General features: G+C 42.1%; 2 protein-coding genes across 9 annotated transcripts in view; both read right to left on the reverse strand.

Moving 5' to 3' along the window:
• The window catches only part of CREBBP (CREB binding protein), a 191,712-nt gene that overhangs the window by 163,023 nt on the left and 4,456 nt on the right, over positions 1-24,233 (reverse strand). The gene's annotated exons all lie outside the window — the stretch shown is intronic.
• LOC140918422 (uncharacterized) lies at positions 12,291-23,394 on the reverse strand. The gene is made up of 2 exons (XM_073362781.1): positions 13,943-23,394; positions 12,291-13,356 (listed from the first exon to the last, which is right to left on the reverse strand). Exons 1-2 carry the CDS (start codon positions 14,523-14,525, stop codon positions 12,857-12,859), a joined length of 1,083 nt encoding a protein of 360 aa, XP_073218882.1. The 5' UTR covers positions 14,526-23,394; the 3' UTR covers positions 12,291-12,856.

Raw genomic sequence — 24,233 nt, forward strand, 5'->3', positions numbered from 1 at the left:
GGGAAGCAGAGCACCGCGGCTGGGAGCTGGTGGAGTGGAGTGGAGTGGGCTGGGGCCAGGCTGCTCCGCTTCCACCACTGCCGGTGAGTGCGGGGGGATCCCTTCCCCCAAGCCCCCTCCCGCGAGCGACACGGCTGGGGCTGGGGCCGGGGCAAGGGATGCGGAGCTAATCCTTCGGGCCACTCTGGGACTGCGGGGCCCCCAAATGTGCCCCCCGCACAGCTCCTGCCTCCCAGACCCTGGTGGAGGGGAGCCCCTGAACGCCCCCGAGACCCTCTGCCCCTTATCCAACCCCTCAGCCCCGGCCCAGCCTGGCCCCCTTAACACGCTGCTCAGAGCAGCGTGTCGGAGCTTTACCAGGTTATATGTGCGCCCGCGTTATATCGGACCGCGTTATATCGGGGTAGAGGTGTAGATGTTTTATTGCTGACACTGTTGAAATTTGAAAGGAACTGAGTGACATCTTAAAAAGAGAAATATGCAATGACAAGAGTTAAATTAGAAGCATTAAAAAAAATGAATGGGACAAGCACAATCTCCAACTCATTTTCTTGCAAAAATTCTCAATACTCCATATCAAGGTCAAACCTTAAGTGCTGAAGAAGAGGAGTTGGCTATGACATGGACATCCAGCAATCATCCCTCCATAATGCCAACTATAATAAACTTCAGCGCTAAGGGTGAACCATGCAAATAAACTGATTAGTCTCTAAGGTGCCACAAGCACTCCTTTTCTTTTTGCGAATACAGACTAACACGGCTGTTACTCTGAAACAAGAAATATATGTTTGCTGATGAGGTTTTAAAGAAAGTCACACCAGTGAACTGGTGGAAGTCACTTAAGCACTTGGATTTAGAGACTGCTGAAGTGATCATCTCACTTTTAACAGCAGTAGCTTCTTCTGCCGATGTAGAAAGAATATTTTCTTCCTTTGGACTAATTCATTCCACATTGAGAAATCATTTGGGACCCGAAAAAGCAGGAAAGCTTTTTTTTCCTTCTCCAGATTACAAACAGGAAAATGAAGGTGAAGACCACTGAGTTAGCTGCAGAAGCCAATATTTTAAGTTTCTCATGCTGACCTGGCTGACGCAGTCAATTTAATTTTTGTTTTTATTATTTCATTTAACTATTTTAGTTAACAATTTTAACAAAAACAAACCTGATTTTAAAAAACTTGAATGTTTACCTAAATTCAAAAATTCATATGCTTGTTTTGTTAAATTATTATGTTTGCTGTTGAAGAAAAGAAATCCAGAATACATAATGTTTTCTTTTAGTTAAATAAAACAATTTAAATGTCTGTCTGGTGATGTTCTCCTCCTAATACAGCACGGCAAGAAAATCCTCCAAATATTTATGATTAACCTGTTGAATTGGAGATAGTTCACCTCCCAATGACTTCATAAATATCTGTTTCAATTGCCTTTAGTAAATGAAGTTACCAAACAATCATTCATTTTTTGATATAGCTGTAAAACTAGTCTGAAATGTTTAAATCAAATCCATCCTGTTTTAAATAACTAACAGAATCATCCAAAACACAGGACTTGGTGGTAACGGGGGACTTCAACTACACAGACATCTGTTGGGAAAACAACACAGCAGGGCACAGATTATCCTACATGTTCTTGGAATGTATTGGAGACATTTTCTAATTTCAGAAGGCGGAGAAAGCTACTAGGAGAGAGGCTGTTCTAAATTTGATTTAGAAAAATAGGGAGGAACTGGTTGAGAATTTGAAAGTGGAAGGCAGCTTGGTGAAAGTGATCATGAAATGATAAAAGGCAGAACAGCAAAATAAAAATAATGGATTTCAAGAAGGCAGACGTTAGCAAACTCAGGGAGTTTGTAGGTAAGATCCCATGGGAAGCAAATCTAAGGGGAAAAACAATTGAAGACAGGTGGCAGTTTTTTAAAGAGACATTATTAAAGGCACAAGGAAAGGGCACTGCATAGGAAAGATAGGAAGTATGGCAAGAGACCACCCTGGCTTAACCAAGAGATCTTCAATGATCTAAAAGTCAAAAAAAAAAAGAGTCCTACAAAAAGTGGAAACCTAGGTCAAATTACAAAGAATGAATATAAGCAAATAACGCAAGGATGGGGAGAGACATTAGAAAGGCCAAGGCACGAAATGAGATCAAACTAGCTAGAGACATAAAGGATAACAAGAAAACAGTCTACAAAATACATTAGAAGCAAGAGGAAGAGCAAGGACAGAGTAGGCCCCTTACTCAATGGGGGGGACGGGGACACAACAGAAAATGTGGAACTAGCAGAGGTGCTGAGTGACTCATTTGTTTCAGTTTTCACTTGGAAGGTTAGTGGTGATTGGACGTCTAACATAGTGAATACCAGTGAAAATGATATAGGATCAGAAGAGGCTAAAATAGGGAAAAAACAAGGTAAAAATTACTTAAACAGATTAGATGTTTTCAAGTCACCAAGGCCTGATGAAATACATCCTAGAATAATCAAGGAGCTGACTGAGGAGATAATTGAGCCATTAGTGATTATCTTTGAAAAGTCATGGAAGACTGGAGAGATTCCAGAAGACTGGAAAGGCCAAATATAGTGCCCATCTACAAAAAGGATGTCAGTACAACCCAGGGAATTACAGACCAGTCAGGTTAACTTCTGTATCTGGAAAGATAATGGAGCAAATAATTAAGCAATCAATTTGCAAACATATAGAAGATAATAAGGTGATAAGTAACAGTCAGCATGAATTTGTCAAGAACAAACTGTGTCAAACCAACCTGATAGCTTACTTTGACAGGGTAACAAGCCTTGTGGATGGGGTGGGGGGAGGGGTAGACATGGTATATCTTGACTTTAAAGCTTTTGATACTGTCTCACATGACATTCTCATAAACTAGGGAAATGCAACCTAGATGGAGCTACTATAAGGTGGGTGTAAAACTGGTTGGAAAACCGTTCCCAGAGAGTAGTTATCAGTGGTTCACAGTCATGCTGGAAGGACATAACGAGTGAGGTCCCACAGGGATCAGTTCTGGATCCAGTTTTGTTCAGTTTATCTTCATCAATTATTTAGATAATGGCATAGAGAGTACACTTATAAAGTTTGTGGACCAAACTGGGAGGAGTGGTATACGCTTTAGAGGATAGGATTAAAATTCAAAATGATTTGGACAAACTGGAGAAACGGTCTGAAGTAAATAGGATGAAATTCAGTAAGGACAAATGCAAAGTACTCCATTCAGGAAGAGCAATCAGCGGCACACATACAAAATGGGAAATGACGGCCTACGAAGAAGTACAGCGGAATGCGATCTGGGGGTCATAGTGGACCACAAGCTAAATATGAGTCAACAGTGTAATGGTGTTGCAAAAAAGCAAACATCATTCTGGGATGTATTAGCAGGAGTGTTGAAAGCAAGACACAAAAAGGAATTCTTCTGCTCTATTCTGCGCTGATTAAGCCTCAACTGGAGTATTATGTCCATTCTGGGTGCCACATTTCAGGAAAGATGTGGACAAATTGGAGAGAGTCCAGAGAAGAGCAAAAAAAATGATTAAAGGTCTAGAAAACATGACTTATGAGGGAAGATTGAAAAAACTGGGTTTGTTTAGTCTGGAGAAGAGAAGACTAAGAGGGGACATGATAACAGTTTTCAAGTACATAAAAGGTTGTTACAAGGAGGAGGGAGAAAAACTGTTTTCCTTAACTACTGAGGATAGGACACGAAGCAATGGGCTTAAATTGCAGCAAGGGAGGTTTAAGTTGGACATTAGGAAAAATGTCCTGTCAGGATGGCTAAGCACTGGAATAAATTGCCTAGAGAGGTTGTGGAACCTCCATCATTGGAGATTTTTAAGAGCAGGTTAGACAAACACTGTCAGGGATGGTCTAGATAATACAGTAACTCCTCACTTAAAGTCGTCCCAGTTAACAATGTTATGTTGCTGGTCAATTAGGGAACACGCTTATTTAAAGTTGTGCAATGCTCCCTTACAACACTGTTTGGCAGCCGCCTGCTTTGTCCACTGCTTGCAGGAAGAGCAGCCTGTTGCAGCTAGCTGGTGGGGGCTTGGAACCAGGGTGGACCAGCAGCCCCCCAGCAGCTCCCCGCTCCCTTAAGTTCCCTTTGCGGAAGCTGGTCAGCAGGCTACCAACTGCCAGCAGTTCAGCTGTCCCTCCCCCCCACTGCCATGTGCTGCTCCTGCCCTCTGCCTTAGAGCTGCTCCTAGGAGCCTCCTGCTTGCTTTGCAGGGGAGAGGGGAAGAGGGGGACTAATGTCAGGGTGTCCCCCTCCCCCCTACTCCTGCCCTCCACTTACCCCTTCTCCATATAGAGCGGGGGGAGACACAAGAGGGCTCAGGATAGAGAGAGCTGGCAGCAACTGCTGTCTCAACTTCCTGATCTTTTTAAATGTACTTAAAATGTGGTGTCAGTGTATTCACAGGAGAGATGCACATCTCCCTCTCTCTCTCTCACACACACACACACAGGGTGTGTGTTTCTGTCTCCCCTCCCTCCATTCGTGCTGCCTTGTAGAGTGTGAGGCTACATTAACAACGTGTTAACCCTTGAGGGCTCAGCCGAATGCTAGTTCATCATTTAGCAGTAAGGCATTCCCTGGGAAATATCCTACCCTCTAACTTCACCAGCTCAACCAAGCTTCACAATCATCATTGCGGTGTACAGTATTAAATTGTTTGTTTAAAACTTATACTCTGTGTGTGTGTGTACATATGCATAAACATACACACATTATATATATTAGCTTTTTGTCTGGTGAAAAATATTTCCCGGGAACCTAACCTCCCCCACCCCCATTTACACTAATTCTTATGGGGAAATTGGATTCGCTTAACATCGTTTTGCTTAAAGTCGTATTTTTCAGGAACATAACTATAACGTTAAGCAAGGAGTTAATGTACTTATTCCTGCCATGAGTGCAGGGGACTGGACTAGATGAGCTGTCAAGGTCCCCTCCAGTCCTATCATTCTATGTCCTAACTTTAAAAGATATTAAATAACTAGAGTATGAGAAGGATGAATCATGCCAAAAACATTATACAGAAGAACTACGTTATTTTCCTCATAATAGTATTTTCAATGTTAATGTGCTAATACCTTCAAAAATACCCACTAATTCAGCTTTTTATTTAAATGGCCGTAAGAACATTCCTGCTGATAGTGACATTATTATAAAAAGTAATAATAAATGGGGACAACCTCTCCCACTCCACAAATTGTAAAACAATTCCTATCTTGCTTGAAGAGTGATTTCACAATTCGAAAAGGGCTTTCATTGGTCAGCCATTTCACTTTCATATCAAACCATAGTTATTTTTTAAATTATTAAACCACCATAATCATGTACTGATTTAGGTATTTTGAATAAATGAGCAGTTGACTTTGTATCTGTCCAACATTACTAAGAGCTGAAAATGCACCTTTGTCACTTGAAGGGAAATTTGTCCATAACTTTAATTTATGTATCTTTATTATTTAAATGTCTATACACAGTTCTAGATGCTTACAAATTGTAAAATAAACCACTCTGATGTCTATACACATTAGAATACTAGCTGCATAAAAAATTGACCTATGCCAGTAAGCTTATTTACACACAAAAGAATTCGTTATGCAATCGTTAAGGTTGCTACACAAGTGACATAACCCCAAAAGGAAGTGGAAAAATACATCAAAGACTAATAGTACATACCCTCTATTCCCCCACCCACTTTACCACTACCACACACAACAATCTTTACCTTAACTCCACTCCCCTTCCCCAGATTACCACCCTCCCTTCTGCACACACTTCTTTACCAAAATGGCCCCTTCCCAATACTATTAGTTGTGAATATTAACAGACAGGTTTTAATTAAATGAAACATTTTAGCACAGGTCATATGTATCCATCAGGTCAGCAGTTTGTCATTGAGGGAGATGCACATAATTCATATTTTAGAACAGTGGTTTTCAAACTGTGGTCAATGGACCCCTGGGGGTCCACAGACTATGTCTAAGATTTCCAAAGGGTTATGCACCTCCATTCAGAAATTTTTACAGGTCCACAAATGAAAAAAAGTTGAAAACCATGTTTTAGAACAAACCCTGTATTGTATAACTTATCTGGGCTACAAAAAAAAAAAAAAAAAAAGAGGCAGTCATTAAAACAGATGGAGTTTAGAACCAGAAGGGACCATTAGATCATGTAGTCAAACCTCCTATACATCAGACACCATTATATTTCACAGTTACCCATATACTAAGCCCAATAATTTGTGTTTAATTGGCTAAAACATGTCTTCCACAAAGGTATCCAGCCTTGGTTTGAAGATATCAAGAGATAGAGAGTCTGTCACTTATCTTAGTAATTTGTTCCAGTGGTTAATCATTCACTGTTAAAAACAAGGGCCTTACTTCTAGTTTAAATTGGTCTGGCTTCTGCTTCCAGCCATTACTCTGCTAGAGTCAAGAACCTGTTAGTATCTGGTATTTTCTCTCTGTGAAGGTACTTATACATGTGAGCCAGCTAGGGTCTAGCTGCGTCTCAGACTTCAGCTGAACACTCTGAAAGCAGTGACAAGGAAATAAGTATGTAAAATTAGTGAATACTGTTGTATACTCTAACTGTAACACTATCAACTTTCCATTTAGCGGATTTTTTGTTCAAACCCTAATTACTACATTGAATTTGTTAACTTCTCTTACCAATACAGCGAAAATTACTTATTTTTCTTTCCTACAAGAGATCATTGTATACCTTAAGCTGTTGTCTTCAGTTCACATTTAATCTTTTCCTTCTCTCCCCTACATGACCTCTTTGTATTTCTCTTCTACACCGTTCTGCCTCTACTTTGTTTCTTCTCCCCCCAGATTTCTCTTTATATTTCTCTTTTCTAAATTATTCCATCATCTCTCCATGTCCCACCAGCCCCAGTGAACTACTGTAGCGCTTAACTTTCAGTGCTACTCATTGCTTTCCCAAGCAGCAAAGTTAAATCGTTAGTTAGTTTTCATTATTGCTGTTCAAAACCTTATTTGCAACAGCAAGACTGACAAGACTCTATAGTTAATTTTGATTCTGCTGAAGCTTGGTCAAGCTCTGAATAGCAGTAAACATAAGAATGGCCATACTGGGTTAGGCCAATGGTCCATCTACCCCACTGTCCTGTCCTCCAACAGAGGCCAATGCTTCAGAAGAAATAAACAGAACAGGGCTATTATCGAATGATCCATCTCCAGTCATCCAAACCCAGTTTCCAACAGTCGGAGATTTAGGGACACCCAGAGAATGAAGTTGCATCCCTCATCATCTTGGCTAACAGCCACTCATGGACCCATCCTCTATGAACTTATCTAATTTTTTATTTTTAACCCCATTATATTTTTGGCCTTCACAGATCCCCTGAAAGTGAGTTCCATAGGTTGACTATGCATTGGGTGAAGGAGTATTTCCTTTTGTTGTTGTTTTTTTAAAATTGCTGCCTTTTAATTTCATCAGGTAACACATGAACCAAGTGTTACCCAATGAAAATATAATTTTCACTTCCTTATTTGCTTTCTCCACACCATTAATGATTTTATAGACCTCTGTCATATTCCTCCCCTTAGTAGTCTCTTTTCTAAGATGAACAGTTGCAGTCTTTTAAATCTCTCCTCATATAGAAGTTGTTCCATACCCATAATCATTTTTGTTGCCCTTCTCTGTACTTTTTCCAATTCTAATGAAGCCATCTGTCTGCAGACACAGGAAGACAATAATGCATGTTTACTCCTGGCCCATCTTTGAAGCTTACCATCAAAACCGTAAGGGCTAAAAGTTTTTTTTTTCCTAACGAAAACGTAGATGCTGAAAAGGATAACAGCAGTTGCCCAAGCAAACTTCCCAAATGTCAGAGAAGTATAGATTTTTTTAAAGCCCTGCTCATAAAATTGCTCACACGAAACACTTGAGGAATAAAGAGAGAAATAAAAAGGAGATGAAAACAGAAGGAGAATGGGGAAAGAAAATAAGATGCTGTTTTGGCTTTTACTTTCACTTTATTTGAAAAATAATGAGGCAGGGAAAAAAAAGGGAACAGTCACTGCCACCAACCATGGTTAGGGCTAAGATTTTGTCATGGATATTTTTAGTAAAAGTCAGGGACAGGTCACTGGCAACAAAGAAAAATTCGCAGAAGCCCATGATCTGTCCCTGACTTTTACTAAAAATATCCATGATAAACTGGGAAGGGACTGGGGCAGCTGCGGGTGACTGAGAGCTCAGGGGCCCCCACCACCCATGAGGGCTCAGAGCTCCTGGGGCCCTCTGTGGCAGAAGAAAGCTGCCAGGATCCCACTGCCCCCCGTGGCAGTAGAGGGCTGCGGGGGTACCCCTGCTGCCGCCATGGTGGGAAGCTCCAGTTGTCCCTCTACCCCAGGGCAGCGAGCTGCCAGGGTCCCCCTGCCACTGCTGCAGTGGCCTGGGAGCTGCCGGGGTCCACCTGCCGCCCATGGTGGCTGGGAGCTGCTGCCTCAGGCAGTGGGGTACCTCACAGCTCACTACTGCAGCAGGAGGCAACAGGATCCTGCAGCTCCCAGCCTCAGAGGCTGAAGTCACGGATTGGGTGACTTCCAGTAACAAAGTCATAGCCTTAACCATGGTCTTCAGCAAGTCGAGTGAGGCCAAAATTTTCTTGGGTGCCAAAAAGCTAGACACCCAAATATATACTTAGACAACTAAATACATGACTTAGTTTTCAATGGTGCTGAGCATCGGCAATTCCCATTTATTTAGGTGCCTATATATGGGCTTAAGTGTACCTGTAGACATCCAAATTTGGAAGTTTTAGCTACTAACTTCTCTGTAACTCAGGCCTTCTCTACACTGAAAAAACTACACATAACTATGTTGGTCAGAAGAGTGAAAAAACAGTATTACTGACCAGCATAGCTATGTTGACACATCTTCCAGTGTAGATACAGCGATGCTGACAGAAGATGGCTTCTATCAACTCAGCTAACTTCATTTGGAGAAAGAAAAGGAGTACTTGTGGCACCTTAGAGACTAACCAATTTATTTGAGCATAAGCTTTCGTGAGCTACAGCTCACTTCATCGGATGCAAGCTTATGCTCAAATAAATTGGTTAGTCTCTAAGGTGCCATAAGTACTCCTTTTCTTTTTGCGAATACAGACTAACACGGCTGTTACTCTGAAACCTTTCATTTGGAGAAGTGGTGTTCCTACACCAGACAGAAAAAAAAGCTGTGTGTCAGTGTAGGCTGTATTCACACTTCAGGTCTACAACAGCATAGCTATGCCAGTACAGTCCATGTAGTACAGACATATCCAGTTTCTCCATTCACAAAATGAGGAAAATGATGCTTTGCAAAGCTCTGATTCCAACAGATGGAAAGCATACCATAAGTACCCGAAGCTTCATCTTCCCTGCTCACTGTGCATGCTCTTGGGAGACCTGAGAGCCAAGTACTCACACACCATAGGGACTGGAAGAAGTTTTATAAACATAATACAAAAGATAAGAAAATGCAACAGAAGACGTCCACTGAACACCTAAAAAGATATTATCCATTCCTAATGCCCTGCAAAATGAGACAAATCTATTCTAAACAATAGAATGTTCATGCCTTATTATCAAAAGTAAGCACATAAGAAAAAAACAGCATAAAGCTTAACACCGTGGATCTGTAAACATTCAGTATTCAAATCCCATTAAGATAATGATTCCATTTCCTGTTTTTATATTTCAGTCGCTGGTGTTGTGTTCACTAAAAAACCCATCAACATACAAGATCCATTTTAAAACAGTTATAATAAAATGCAATAGAACACACAAGTTTGCATATGCACTTTTGCTACAAATCCACAAAGGCAAGTGATTCTCTCAGCAGCTATAAAAAAAATACTTCTTGCCAAAATGACTAAGTGACCCAATTCTCATGTTAAATGAACACACTCACACCCCTTACCCCCCCACACACACACACAAAAAAAAAATCTAAACTCAAACATAATTACTTACATTCAAACTTTTCTGTTAGTTTCTATGTCTGTCATTTTCAAATCCAAGGAGTGTCAGCAGTTAAGAGTATGTCTACACTACGGAATAAAGTCGAATTTATAGAAGGCGTTTTTTTAGAAATCGGTTTTATATATTCGAGTGTGTGTGTCCCCACAGAAAATGCTCTAAATGCATTAAGTGCATTAACTCGGCGGAGTGCTTCCACAGTACGGAGGCTAGAGTCGACTTCCAGAGCGTTGCACTGTGGATAGCTATCCCACAGTTCCCGCAGTCTCCGCTGCCCATTGGAATTCTGGGTTGAGATCCCAATGCCTGATGGGGCTAAAACATTGTCATGGGTGGTTCTGGGTACATATCGTCAGGCCCCCGTTCCCTCCCTCCCTCCGTGAAAGCAAAGGCAGACAATCATTTCGCGCCTTTTTTCCTGAGTTACCTGTGCAGACACCATACCACGGCAAGTATGGAGCCCGCTCAGGTAACCGTCACCCTATGTCTCCTGGGTGCTGGCAGATGGGGTACGGCTTTGCTACACAGTAGCAGCAACCCCTTGCCTTGTGGCAGCAGAGGGTGCAATATGACTGGTAGCCGTCATTGTCATGTCCGAGGTACTCCTGGCCACGTCGGCTGGGAGCGCCTGGACAGACATGGGCGCAGGGACTTAATTTAGAGTGACTTGACCAGGTCATTCTCTTTAGTCCTGCAGTCAGTCCTATTGAACCGTCTTCTGCCGGGCAGGCAAGAGATGAGGATGGCTAGCAGTCGTACTGTACCATCTTCTGCCAGGCAGGCAAGAGATGAGGATGGCTAGCAGTCGTACTGTACCATCTTCTGCCAAGCAGCCATGAGATGTCGATGGCATGCAGTCCTTCTGCACCGTCTGCTGCCAGCCAAAGATGTAAAAGATAGATGGAGTGGGTCAGAACAAGAAATAGACCAGATTTGTTTTGTACTCATTTGCCTCCTCCCCTGTCTAGGGGACTAATTCCTCTAGGTCACACTGCAGTCACTCACAGAGGAGGTGCAGCGACGTAAATCTAGCCATGTATCAAACAGAGGCCAGGCTAACCTCCTTGTTCCAATAAGAACAATAACTTAGGTGCACCATTTCTTATTGGAACCCTCCGTGAAGTCCTGCCTGAAATACTCCTTGATGTAAAGACACCCCCTTTGTTGATTTTAGCTCCCTGAAGCCAACCCTGTAAGCCGTGTCGTCAGTCGCCCCTCCCTCCGTCAGAGCAACGGCAGACAATCGTTCCGCGCCTTTTTTCTGTGCAGATGCCATACCAAGGCAAGCATGGAAGCCGCTCAACTCACTTTGGCAATTAGGAGCACATTAAACACCACACGCATTATCCAGCAGTATATGCAGCACCGGAACCTGGCAAAGCAAAACCGGGCGAGGAGGCGACGTCAGCGCGGTCACGTGAGTGATCAGGACATGGACACAGATTTCTCTGAAAGCATGGGTCCTGACAATGCATGCATCATGGTGCTAATGGGGCAGGTTCATGCAGTGGAACGCCGATTCTGCGCTCGGGAAACAAGCACAGACTGGTGGGACCGCATAGTGTTGCGGGTCTGGGACGATTCCCAGTGGCTGCGAAACTTTCGCATGCGTAAGGGCACTTTCATGGAACTTTGTGACTTGCTTTCCCCTGCCCTGAGGCACAAGAATACCAAGATGAGAGCAGCCCTCACAGTTGAGAAGCGAGTGGCGATAGCCCTGTGGAAGCTTGCAACACCAGACAGTTACCGGTCAGTTGGGAATCAATTTGGAGTGGGCAAATCTACTGTGGGGGCTGCTGTGATGCAAGTAGCCCACGCAATCGAAGATCTGCTGATATCAAGGGTAGTGACCCTGGGAAATGTGCAGGTCATAGTGGATGGCTTTGCTGCAATGGGATTCCCTAACTGCAGTGGGGCCATAGACGGAACCCATATCCCTAGCTTGGCACCGGAGCACCAAGCCGCCGAGTACATAAACCGCAAGGGGTACTTTTCCATAGTGCTGAAAGCTCTGGTGGATCACAAGGGACGTTTCACCAACATCAACGTGGGATGGCCGGGAAAGGTACATGACGCTCGCATCTTCAGGAACTCTGGTCTGTTTCAAAAGCTGCAGGAAGGGACTTTATTCCCAGACCAGAAAATAACTGTTGGGGATGTTGAAATGCCTATATGTATCCTTGGGGACCCAGCCTACCCCTTAATGCCATGGCTCATGAAGCCGTACACAGGCAGCCTGGACAGTAGTCAGGAGCTGTTCAACTACAGGCTGAGCAAGTGCAGAATGGTGGTAGAATGTGCATTTGGACGTTTAAAGGCACGCTGGCGCAGTTTACTGACTCGCTTAGACCTCAGCGAAACCAATATTCCCACTGTTATTACTGCTTGCTGTGTGCTCCACAATATCTGTGAGAGTAAGGGGGAGACGTTTATGGCGGGGTGGGAGGTTGAGGCAAATCGCCTGGCTGCTGCTTACGCGCAGCCAGACACCAGGGCGGTTAGAAGAGCACAGGAGGGCGCGGTACGCATCAGAGAAGCTTTGAAAACCAGTTTCATGACTGGCCAGGCTACGGTGTGAAAGTTCTGTTTGTTTCTCCTTGATGAAACCCCCCGCCCCTTGGTTCACTCTACTTCCCTGTAAGCTAACCACCCGCCCCTCCTCCCTTCAATCACCGCTTGCAGGGGCAATAAAGTCATTGTTGCTTCACATTCATGCATTCTTTATTCATTCATCACACAAACAGGGGGATGACTACCAAGGTAGCCCAGGAGGGGTGGTGGAGGAGGGAAGGAAAATGCCACACAGCACTTTAAGCACAGCACTTTAAAAGTTTACAACTTTAAAATTTATTGAATGACAGCCTTCTTTTTTTTGGGCAATCCTCTGTGGTGGAGTGGCTGGTTGGCCGGAGGCCCCCCCACCACGTTCTTGAGCGTCTGGGTGTGGAAGCTATGGAACTTGGGGAGGAGGGCGGTTGGTTACAGAGGGGCAGCAGTGGCAGTCTGTGCTCCAGCTGCCTTTGCTGCAGCTCAACCATACACTGGAGCATACTGGTTTGGTCCTCCAGCAGCCTCAGCATTGAATCCTGCCTCCTCTCATCACGCTGCCGCCACATTTGAACTTCAGCCCTCTCTTCAGCCCGCCACCTCTCCTCCCGGTCATTTTGTGCTTTCCTGCACTCTGACATTATTTGCCTCCATGCATTCGTCTGTGCTCTGTCAGTGTGGGAGGACAGCATGAGCTCGGAGAACATTTCATCGCAAGTGCGTTTTTTTTTCTTTCTAAGCTTCACTAGCCTCTGGGAAGGAGAAGATCCTGTGATCATTGAAACACATGCAGCTGGTGGAGAAAAAAAAAGGGACAGCGGTATTTAAAAAGACATTTTATAAAACAGTGGCTACACTCTTTCAGGGTAATCCTTGCTGTTAACATTACATACATAGCACATGTGCTTTCGTTACAAGGTCGCATTTTGCCTCCCCCCACCGCGTGGCTACCCCCTCAACCTTCCCCCCTCCCTGTGGCTAACAGCGGGGAACATTTCTGATTAGCCACAGTCAAACAGCCCAGCAGGAATGGGCTCCTCTGAGTGTGCCCTGAAGAAAAGCACTCTATTTCAACCAGGTGATCATGAATTATATCTTACTCTCCTGAGGATAAAACAAAGAGATAAAGAACGGATGTTGTTTGAATGCCAGCAAACATACACTGCAATGCTTTGTTCTACAATGATTCCCGAGTACGTGTTACTGGCCTGGAGTGGTAAAGTGTCCTACCATGAAGGACGCAATAAGGCTGCCCTCCCCAGAAACCTTTTGCAAAGGCTTTAGGAGTACATCTAGGAGAACCGCGAATGCCAGGGCAAAGTAATCCTTTCACATGCTTGCTTTTAAACCATGTATAGTATTTTAAAAGGTACACTCACCAGAGGTCCCTTCTCCGCCTGCTGGGTCCAGGAGGCAGCCTTGGGTGGGTTCGGGGGGTACTGGCTCTAGGTCCAGGGTGAGAAACAGTTCCTGGCTGTCGGGAAAACCGATTTCTCCGCTTGCTTGCTGTGAGCTATCTACAACCTCATCATCATCATCATCTTCTTCGTCCCCAAAACCTGCTTCCATATTGCCTCCATCTCCATTGAAGGAGTCAAACAACATGGCTGGGGTAGTGGTGGCTGAACCTCCTAAAATGGCATGCAGCTCATCATAGAAGCGGCATGTTTGGGGCTCTGACCCGGAGCGGCCTTTCGTCTCTCTGGTTTTCTGGTAGGCTTGCCTCAGCTCCTTCAGTTTCACGCGGCACTGCTTCGGGTCCCTGTTATGGCCTCTGTCCTTCATGCCCTGGGAGATTTTCACAAAGGTTTTGGCATTTCGAAAACTGGAACCGAGTTCTGATAGCACAGATTCCTCTCCCCATACAGCGATCAGATCCCGTACCTCCCGTTTGGTCCATGCTGGAGCTCTTTTGCGATTCTGGGACTCCACCATGGTCACCTCTGCTGATGAGCTCTGCATGGTCACCTGCAGCTTGCCACGCTGGCCAAACAGGAAATGAGATTTAAAAGTTTGCGGTTCTTTTCCTGTCTACCTGGCCAGTGCATCTGAGTTGAGAGTGCTGTCCAGAGCGGTCACAATGGAGCACTCTGGGATAGCTCCCGGAGGCCAATACCATCGAATTGTGTCCACAGTACCCCAAATTCGAGCCGGCAAGGTCGATTTAAGCGCTAATCCACTTGTCAGGGGTGGAGTAAGGAAATCGATTTTAAGAGCCCTTTAAGTTGAAATAAAGGGCTTCATTGTGTGGACGGGTGCAGGTTTACATCGATTTAACGCTGCTAAATTCGACCTAAAGTCCTAGTGTAGACCAGGGCTAGGAGACTAAAGTAAAACTTCTTTATTCTGAATCCAAAAAGTGCAGGTCTTCACATCATAGTCAGTTAGTCTGAGTGATCAGCATCCAGGTCTGAACACCTGCATCAGCCTGGCTGGGTATGAACAGCCACCCTGCAAAAACCTACCCAAGTTACTGTGTCCTCACTGGTGCTGCACTCTCCCTTGTATATTGTTAGGCTTTCTGCGGGCATCCCACTGTTCTCTGGGCTGCAGTAAGCTCTATGGTTCTTTCCCAATGAATTGTGGGATATTCTGTCTGCCTTCTGGGCACAGAGGGAAATGTTGGAAGGCACTGAAGCAATATCTACAACCAACTGATTGAGCCTGTGTGCTCTCGTCAAAGCAGGGAAGTTACCAGCTTCAGTGAAAGCAGAACCCAGACTCTAACCCACAACCTCAACTGTACCAGCTAGCCCAGTTTTCAAACTTTCAAGCATCTCTTAACTCAGATGAGTGACTTGTGTGTTGATGGGAGAGTAGTAAGCGCCAACACCCAAGTAAGAGCCCATGCTAACTCTGCAGTGAAGACATACCAGAAGAGAAATCAGTGTTGCCAACTCTTTCAATTTTAATCACAAGTGTCACAATATTTGGTGTTTTTCTTAAGAGACCCAGCCCTTACTGGAATGTGATTCAGTGAGAATCTCAGCTTTCATATGCAGAAAGTTTCTATCCCTTCATTGCAAAGAACAGTTTACAAATGTAGCCCAAGTGCACCCTTCAGACTCAAAATCCAATTTGTAAAATCTCAGGATTTTTAAGCCCATCTCATGATTTTGGTGGATACCACTAGAATCTCATTTTTGAGGAACCACACATTTTTATGATGAATCCAAAACCTTCTGATCACCAAAAGAAAAGCATCCTACATCTAGCGTACATAACCACAAAGACATATCAGTGATTGCTATCAACACTTAATATTTTCAATAGCAACCTATAATGAACCTCATATTTGGATTTGGAGATAGAAACTTGGTAGTAAGTAGTTTCTTTGCAACCCTGACATTTTATAAAGTAGCGTCTTTCTAGATGAAGGGATGGTCTACACTGGGATCTTACATTAGCACAACTACATCTCTCAAGGATGTGAAAAATCCACACCCCGAGAGACACAGCTATATCCACCTAACCCCAGGAGAAGACAGTGCTTGGTCGACAGAAGAATTGTACCACCTCTTGAGGAGGTGGATTATCTATGCTAACAGGAGAACCCTTCCCCCTGGTATAGGCAGTGTCTACAATGAAATACTAGAGCAGCGCAGCTGTCACATATTCAGTGAAGACATATTCTAAGCTACAGAGAATTTATACAAACACTTTCTAAAGCAAATTATTTTATCTTTTGTATTTTTTTAATTTAACTTTATAAAAGTTAAATGTACAACAGTTTTTAGGTTTTAGAAAAATTGATTGAAACAACCTTTTAAATTCAAATTGTAATCTAGTCAGAAAAAGCAGCTAAGTAATAAATCAATATCCAGACAGAATATGATGGCCACATCTCTGTTTCTGCATGTTAATGTTTAGTTAATTATTTGGGGCTGTTTTATGAGGTCAGTTTAAAATTAACATTCTTGTCATTTGTGTAACCAAACTTAGGTACTGAAAATAATCCAACTACCTTACATTCAGAAAGAATTAACTTCAGTGTTTGGAGAATCTTATTTCCCTCCAATCCCAATAATCAGTAAGGTTTGCTTTTTCTTTTTACAAAGACACCAGTTTCATTTTTTAAGTTTACTCCATTGCATACTTACTGAAAACAAAAATGTTCCTTCCTTGTTACGGAAATAGGGACTGCTGATCCTCCAGTTCAGTCACTAGGAAGCAGCAGAGCTGTCGTGAAGGTGGCACAGGCTGGCTCCTGTCTCACTAACTCCCTGTCTCAAATACAGTACTCTCAAAGCTAAAACCCATACTAAGATTATGGTAAATGTAAGCAAAGTGTCTCATAAGAGTAACAACCCTAGAAAGATAAATGTAAACAAAGTACAGATAAAATCCTTGGCTTCGGGGAGTGTTGGTGGAACAGACTAGTCTAAGGAAACTAAGGTAAGGAAAGTTTCTCAGGTTAGTGTCTCCTATCCTTCACAGGTGGGATATAGTGAGCAGTGCTGACAGGACTAGTGGGGCTAGGGGAAAGACCATCTTTGGGCTTGGCTACACTTACATTTTAAAGCGCTCTAACTTGTTGGCTCAGGGGCGTGAAAAATCACCCCCCTGAGCACAGCAGGTTAGAGCGCTTTAAAGCGCTAGTGTAAACAGGCTCCCAACGCTTGGAGCCAATCCCCTTGTGGAGGTGGATTACCAGGAGTGCTAGGAAAGCACTCTCCCAGCGCTCACACATGACCACACTCGCACTTCAAAGCGCTCCCGCAACATTACTTTGAAGTTTCCAGGTAGCCATGCCCCTTGATAGAGATTAAGGTACTTCATACATCTAGGTCAGCATTTCTTAAACTGAGATTGTGCCTCTAAGGGGCAACAGACAATGCTAAATTTGCCAAAAACCCAACAGTTACTAAGTTCTAAGGGAAAGTAAAATGAGGAAAGTAGAAGCTCTGCTCCCTCATTCTGCTATGCTGCCCCCAATGGCACTTAGTGTCCCCCCTCCCTTTAAAAAAAAAACAAAACAAAAAAACCCCCCACACTCTGCTCCCGGAAAGTATGCTCAAAAATGGAAAAAAGAGTGAACTACTTTGGACCATCTGCACCTCATCCCACCCCCATCAAATCACTCAAATGGCTTCACGCCATTTTATAATTATGCGTTCTTGAAGCAGAACAATGCAGGAGGGAGGGACAGAAGGGAGGGGGCAAGAAGCTGAAGCACTCTGTGGGGGAGTTCTAGGTTGGATATTAGAAAAACTATTTCACTAGGAAGTTGGTGAAGCACTGGAATAGGCTACTTAAGGAGGTGGTAGAATCTCCATCCTTAGAGGTTTTTAAGGCCCGGTTTGACAAAACCCCGGCTGGGATGATTTAGTTGGGGTTGGTCCTGCTTTGAGCAGGGGGTTGGACTAGGTGACCTCCTGAGGTCTCTTCCAACCCTAATCTTCTATGATTGAATGATTCACTCCACTCAATATCCATCCAAGGCACCTCAACCCTAATCCAACAAAGGATTCTGGGATTGGGGTTAAAGCAATAAAACTGTAGCTGGTTTTAGAATGGACAAAGTCTGGAAAACTCATGATCTATTTCATGCCTGGGGTAAATCTTGTAATCTTGGATCTGATGGCTGTTGCAGAGACAAAGCTTCCACAATGTACATTAGCCTTGTGGAGAAAGTAGTAAATAGTGTATGGAATCCTCATGCATCAGATTTTTGGATGGCTGCACCTGAGAAGTTCTCTAATCTAGTTCCATTTTTTTTTGGTATCCTTTCTGAGAAAAAAGGAGCTATCATACTTTATTGTACTTTTTTCTCCATTCTTGGATGGCCTCTTCAGCAGCTTGGATACTTACTCTGCCATTTTCTTCTCAAAGAGAGAATCAACAGCATTTAGAAAGGACACATTTTCCCTTGTATGAATACTTACTACTATTATCAGATCATTTCTTATGTTCAATCAATCATCATCCAATAATATCACTGTTGATTCTTTAGCTCTTGTTTATTTTTTCATGTTTTTCCATATGCGGTATTCAGTGGATATACAATCTTAGATCTTCCTGGAAGATTATATTCTGGGCATAATACTTCAACTGTTTTTTTTTGTTTTGTTTTTTGTATTGTTCATTTGATGCTATTTAGCATAACAGGCAGGTGAAACTACCAAAATCAGGGTGGGACATTTCAGATTATATGGCATAACCTTCAATTGATCTGTGTCAATGTTGGGTTTCCAAGATGAACAGAAACCCACTAACCATGCTGCTCTCTCCAGTCTGTCCCATTCCCATCCCCTCTAGGCTTCCAGACAGTTTAATAAAACTGTCTTATTGTTTCATAACAGGCATAAGCACACTTAGGTCCTCAACACTTTTTAGAACAGTTAAAATTTAATTCACAAAAATATTAGAGCCTATTTTGAGTATCAAAATTATATAACAGATACACATATATACTATATTCATTTAAATGAGTACAATAGATGTTCAAAGAAAACAAACAAATTAAAAAACCAACTGATTTGATTTTTTCCTGAAAAACACATGGCTTTTCTACAGCAGAATATTAATCTTTTCCAACTGTTGGGATACACCTAGTTGATGGATTTTTTTCTTGAAAAAACAAGGTAAAAATGACTGCATCCAAAAGTACTTATCTTGAAAACAGAGTCTCATAAGCCACAGCCCACATAACAGAATAGGTGATTGGATAACTATCCAGACTCCTTTGCACTTGAACTTCTGAACACCTTTCTTGAATTGGGGATTAGGAGGAAAGACAAAATCTGGTTTGTCCATTTCTGAACCAGTGCATCAGTTACCAAGGCTCTCTTCTATGGTTACCCTAAAGAAATAAAACTGATGCCATGAATAGGTCCATCCTTCCAAAAGGATCCAGACAGAGCAGGACCATGAGCACAGAACAGTTCCCCCACTCAATATAATAGAGAGGGTGACTTTGAACTTTGGGCAGGGATGGTCTCCTTTCATTCTGCCATTTTCTCTTCTAGCAGCACAGTGGTGTCCTAGACAAGAGGAACAGCACTCAGACCTTTGGATAAAAGTGGAGATATGTAGTATAAATGGTCAGAGATAAAAAGGACACTGCCAACTCAAAATGGAGTCAACCTCAAAATGTGAGTTAAATGTAGTTTCAGGGCCAACATTTTCCTATTTGTCTAATTTGTTGCCCTGTCCCTGTGTGCAAAACCCAAACAAAGGAGGAACTGACTGACTTCTCAAATATTGAAACTGATTACACAAAGTAAAGTAATTGAAAGATTTAGATAAATGCTTTTTCTATAGTCTTTCAATTACAGTATAAAGGGTCACATTTGCTATTTCAAAAATTTACATGTACTAGTCTGAGGTTTAATACCACCAGTCAGGGTTAAAAAAATCATTCACTCCAGTAGCCACATCCGATGAAGTGAGCTGCTGTAGCTCACGAAAGCTTATGCTCAAATAAATTTGTTAGTCTCTAAGGTGCCACAAGTACTCCTTTTCTTTTTGCGAACACAGATTAACACAGCTGCTACTCTGAAACATCCCAAATAATACAATTGGGGTATACTATATTTAAACTCTAACGAGGCAGTCAACTTTCTATTTAATCTTTCTTTAACATAACTTTCTAAAAGTCTATTGCTTTTTTCCACATCTTCTTACCCTTTTGGCTTCACACCTCTGTAATGTATCTTTTCCCCGAATGGTCTTCAATGTATTTCCTCTTTCCCTTCTCACCCTCTATGTCCCGTATCTCAGACTGTCTCATCTCCCCAAAATGTCTACTAGATTTTTCTAACCTCTCTCTCCTCCCAGGCTCCCCTTAACACACTCACAGTTAACAGCCAGAAGTAAAAATGAGGGTAACACCCAAGTGAGAAACCAACCTCCCCCTACCTCGGGCTGCCGGAAAGAAGACAGCAGTGGAATTCCTATCAAGATGCTTGCCATAGACTCTTCTTTGGAGTAAGGAGTAATCATCTTTCAAATCAACCTCTGGTTAGGTGTCTCAATTGGATACTCCACAAAACTTTATCTAACAGCTAAAAGGTAAAAGCAGCACGCCTGTTCTGCTTCCCTCTGACACCAAAGAGCCTCCTGCTGCTGAGGGATATGCAGTCTCCACAGCTCCATCCCTTCTTTGGCTGCTTCTTGAGGAGTATCTTCACTACTCAGATCTCAGTCCCTCTGCTCCAGTGAGTAAATCCAGATCCTCCCTCTGCTATTGCTCATATTTCAAAAGCAGCAGCAAAACTGATGTGATTTTTGTCACATCAAGCTGCCCGCTGGATTCTGAAAAGCTACAGCCAAAAAACATGTCAGATTTTTTATTTGCTGTAGCTTGCAAAACTCTGAACAGCAGCAAGGCCACTGAAGCTATCCATCCACTGACCAGGAAGACACGCTATTTGTTCCAAACATAGTGTAAGATTATCTTTACAGCCATAAAAACTAGAAATTTCAGGGGTTTAAAATGAAATCTTAAAATTTGGCACCCACCTAGGAAAGCTTCCTGTCTCACCATACCGACACAGTGAATGCATTTTTTCAGCCTTGCTTGTAACAGGTAAAACATTTTCACACGTATATAATTTAAGTCTATTCTGTTCCTCTAAAAAGGTGGAATGATGAGAAAAGAATGCTTAAAATTAAAAGCTGGCTCTTACTGAAAGGAGCATGAAATGCACAAACTGTATGGAACAGAAAGTCAACAGGCAAGTCCCTTTGGTTTGGCCTCCATAAACTAACAGCTCTGCAGCCTCCACATAGTGCAGTGAAGGAGAGACAACCCACCTCTGATGAATGAACAGATACTAACTCAAGGGGAGGAAATTCTCTTGCCAGGCAAATATTTGTAGTGCTGCATAACTGTAAAATTACTGTCAAATGTCAGACATGTAGCACAATAGGTACTGTTTATTTTGTTTTTAAATTAGCTTCAGATTATTTTTTCAGCAACTGGCAATATTAAAGGGGTGAAAAGTCTACCTGCTCATATCTCCTTTTGAATCACAAAAGCTCCTAAAGCATTTCTTTCAGTTCAAGGAAATGTGGGGTTTACATTCCTTCATCTAAAAGGAAGCATCAATTTAATGCAACTATACCCTCATTATATATATATTATATTCTGAAACTCTCTCCCACGAAGTGTCTTCTTAATATAGATATACAATACACATATTTAGATGTAATTTAATCATTGTTACCTTAACCTACTATAAAGAATAATTTAAGCAACATTATAAACGAGCAAACCCATGACACATTGTAAAAATTAACAATGAAACAAAACTTACGTTCTTTACTGTTCCTTTATGCTGTATAAATGTGGCCTCAATGTTGTATTTTTATGTTAAATTCTAAATCCCTGAAGCACACTTTTTTCTTTGCTTGGCAATTTAGCTTTGAGAGCCTGTGCAAAAGTGTACAGCACTGAAGCATATACCAAATATACATAAGGAAGAGATCACATGCCCACGGGAGACTCGGAAACAATGGATTTTATACACTTTACTGTAAGAAACCTTCAGCTTTCAACGTGCTGCATAAAAATACCAACATCATCATACCAGAATGATAGTCAACCCTGTGTAAAGCACTATGGTCCTGAACCTGCAAGAAGCCAAGTAGTCTCAATTCCCATTGACGTCAATGAGCTGAAGCTAGTCAGCACCATCAAGCTGGTCAACCCTTCATTGGCTCTTATCCTGTATAACCATACAAAGATTCTGTATATCTTTGAACTGCATCTCTAAAATTTAGAAAAAAAGACTTAAGACTGTTGCTACTACAAAACAGATTCAAATTCAATATCTACAAGATCCAAGCTTTGTATTAACTTATGGCTTTCTCCCAGAAGAGTACACAAAGGCAGAAACTATACAGAGAGGAAGTAAACACACACCAATTTATCATTATGAATAAGGGTAACTCCAGAAATAGTGAGATGCCTGCTTATATATGGCAGAAAAATGCATCCTGACCTAGGATGCTCCAACTTCCTTCTCACTGCACAAGAGAAGGCTGCTGCCTCAAAATGTTGCACCAAATAAGCTTTTAACAACAGACAAGAACTAAATTACTTCTACCTGTGATTGGTGGGGATGAGGTCTTTCACCTCTCAGACAGAACAGTTCATTTTGCTATATCAGACTTACTCTGGGAGTTCTCACCAGGTCATACTTGATACTATGCTTATACACCTGTTATTTTATTATACAAATACTGAAAAGTTATTGCACTTAAAGCGTACGTTGTATTTATTAAGTGGTTTAAATTTTTAAACTTATTTTTCTCTTGTGTGGCAAAGGAGAAGGTAAATGCAAGATGAAGTGGAGTAGTGACAGACTGCATGAATTACATCTGGTTCAGAATTTAATATTTAGTAATTTGCAGCAATAATCAAGATGACAGTTCTCTTCTGGTTGCCACACTGTTTTTGCACAGTCTATGATGCTTGCAACGTGCATGAATTAACAGAAGTTTTTCAAATTGAAAGTGTAAACCACGTAAAGAAGAATATGTCAGATTCCTAAACTGTCCCAGTTATTTCACTGTACATGGCCATAACCTGAATTTCTTCTGCTGATGTTTCATAAAAACAAAATTCTGCTTATGTAGCAAGATTTTTGTATGCGTCTTTCTTCACATTTTATTATTAGAGACAATTGCATCAAAACAAGATCACTGTTTAATAGTTCATCTCTTATGACCGCTTATTCTTCATCTGAAGTCATAACATTCTGTTTGGTACATCACATTGATTGCTGTGGAAATAACTGTGATGGTATGGACACAGGGTTATGACCAAGTCAGGAAACTACAGCAGGAATAGAAATTGAATCACCTCTACAAAGAAAACTTCAAGAATTACCCTAACAGATAGCAGGAGACCTCAAAGGTGCAGCAAAGCGTGCCCCCTCATGCACACCTCCTAGATTCCTGTCTTATGTTCTGCAGAGGATTACACATGGGTAATGGGTCTGTTCCACAACACAGCACAGGGCAGAATTTATCCTGAAATTTATAAAGCCATAAAAAAAATGCACCCATTGATAAACTTCTGGGCACATGTACAATTAGAATTCAAAATATAATTTTTGACAAATTAACACTGCAAAGCACAAAATACCTCCCATGTGAATTTCCATGCAAGATCAGACCTGTAATTCATTTAGCATCCTACCTCTGACACAGGTTATCATCATATGCTTTAGAGGACAATGCAAGAAACCCATAATGGATAATTTTGGAATAAGATGCCAAGGGGAATTTCTCTTCTGAACATCATGCTGTTAGTATGTTTTTCTTATATCCCAAAGCATACGTTTTTATCTCATTTATATATTTTTATCCTATCTAGTGTAACTGTGCGTTCTCATCCAAACACATAATCCATTTTTGAATCCTACCAAGCTCTTGGTCTGAATTACATCTTATGGCACTGAATTATATAGGTCCATAGGGAAGACACTTTGTGATGTGATAAAATCATAAAAAACTCAGCTCAGTACACTTACACGTCTCCTTTCATGATTCTCTCCCCTGCTCCCCACCACTATACATACACCTGGCCAGCCTTAAGAACCAATATACCTGCAAAAGACTGAGTTGTATTTTTCTCACTATAACCACATTTTATGCTCTAAGTGCCTTGGAAAAAGTTTGCAGGATAATGGAATGCAATGTGCTGCAAATAAATGTAAT

This window comes from Lepidochelys kempii, chromosome 10 (assembly GCF_965140265.1).
Source record: "Lepidochelys kempii isolate rLepKem1 chromosome 10, rLepKem1.hap2, whole genome shotgun sequence".
Classification (NCBI taxonomy): Eukaryota; Metazoa; Chordata; order Testudines; family Cheloniidae; genus Lepidochelys; species Lepidochelys kempii.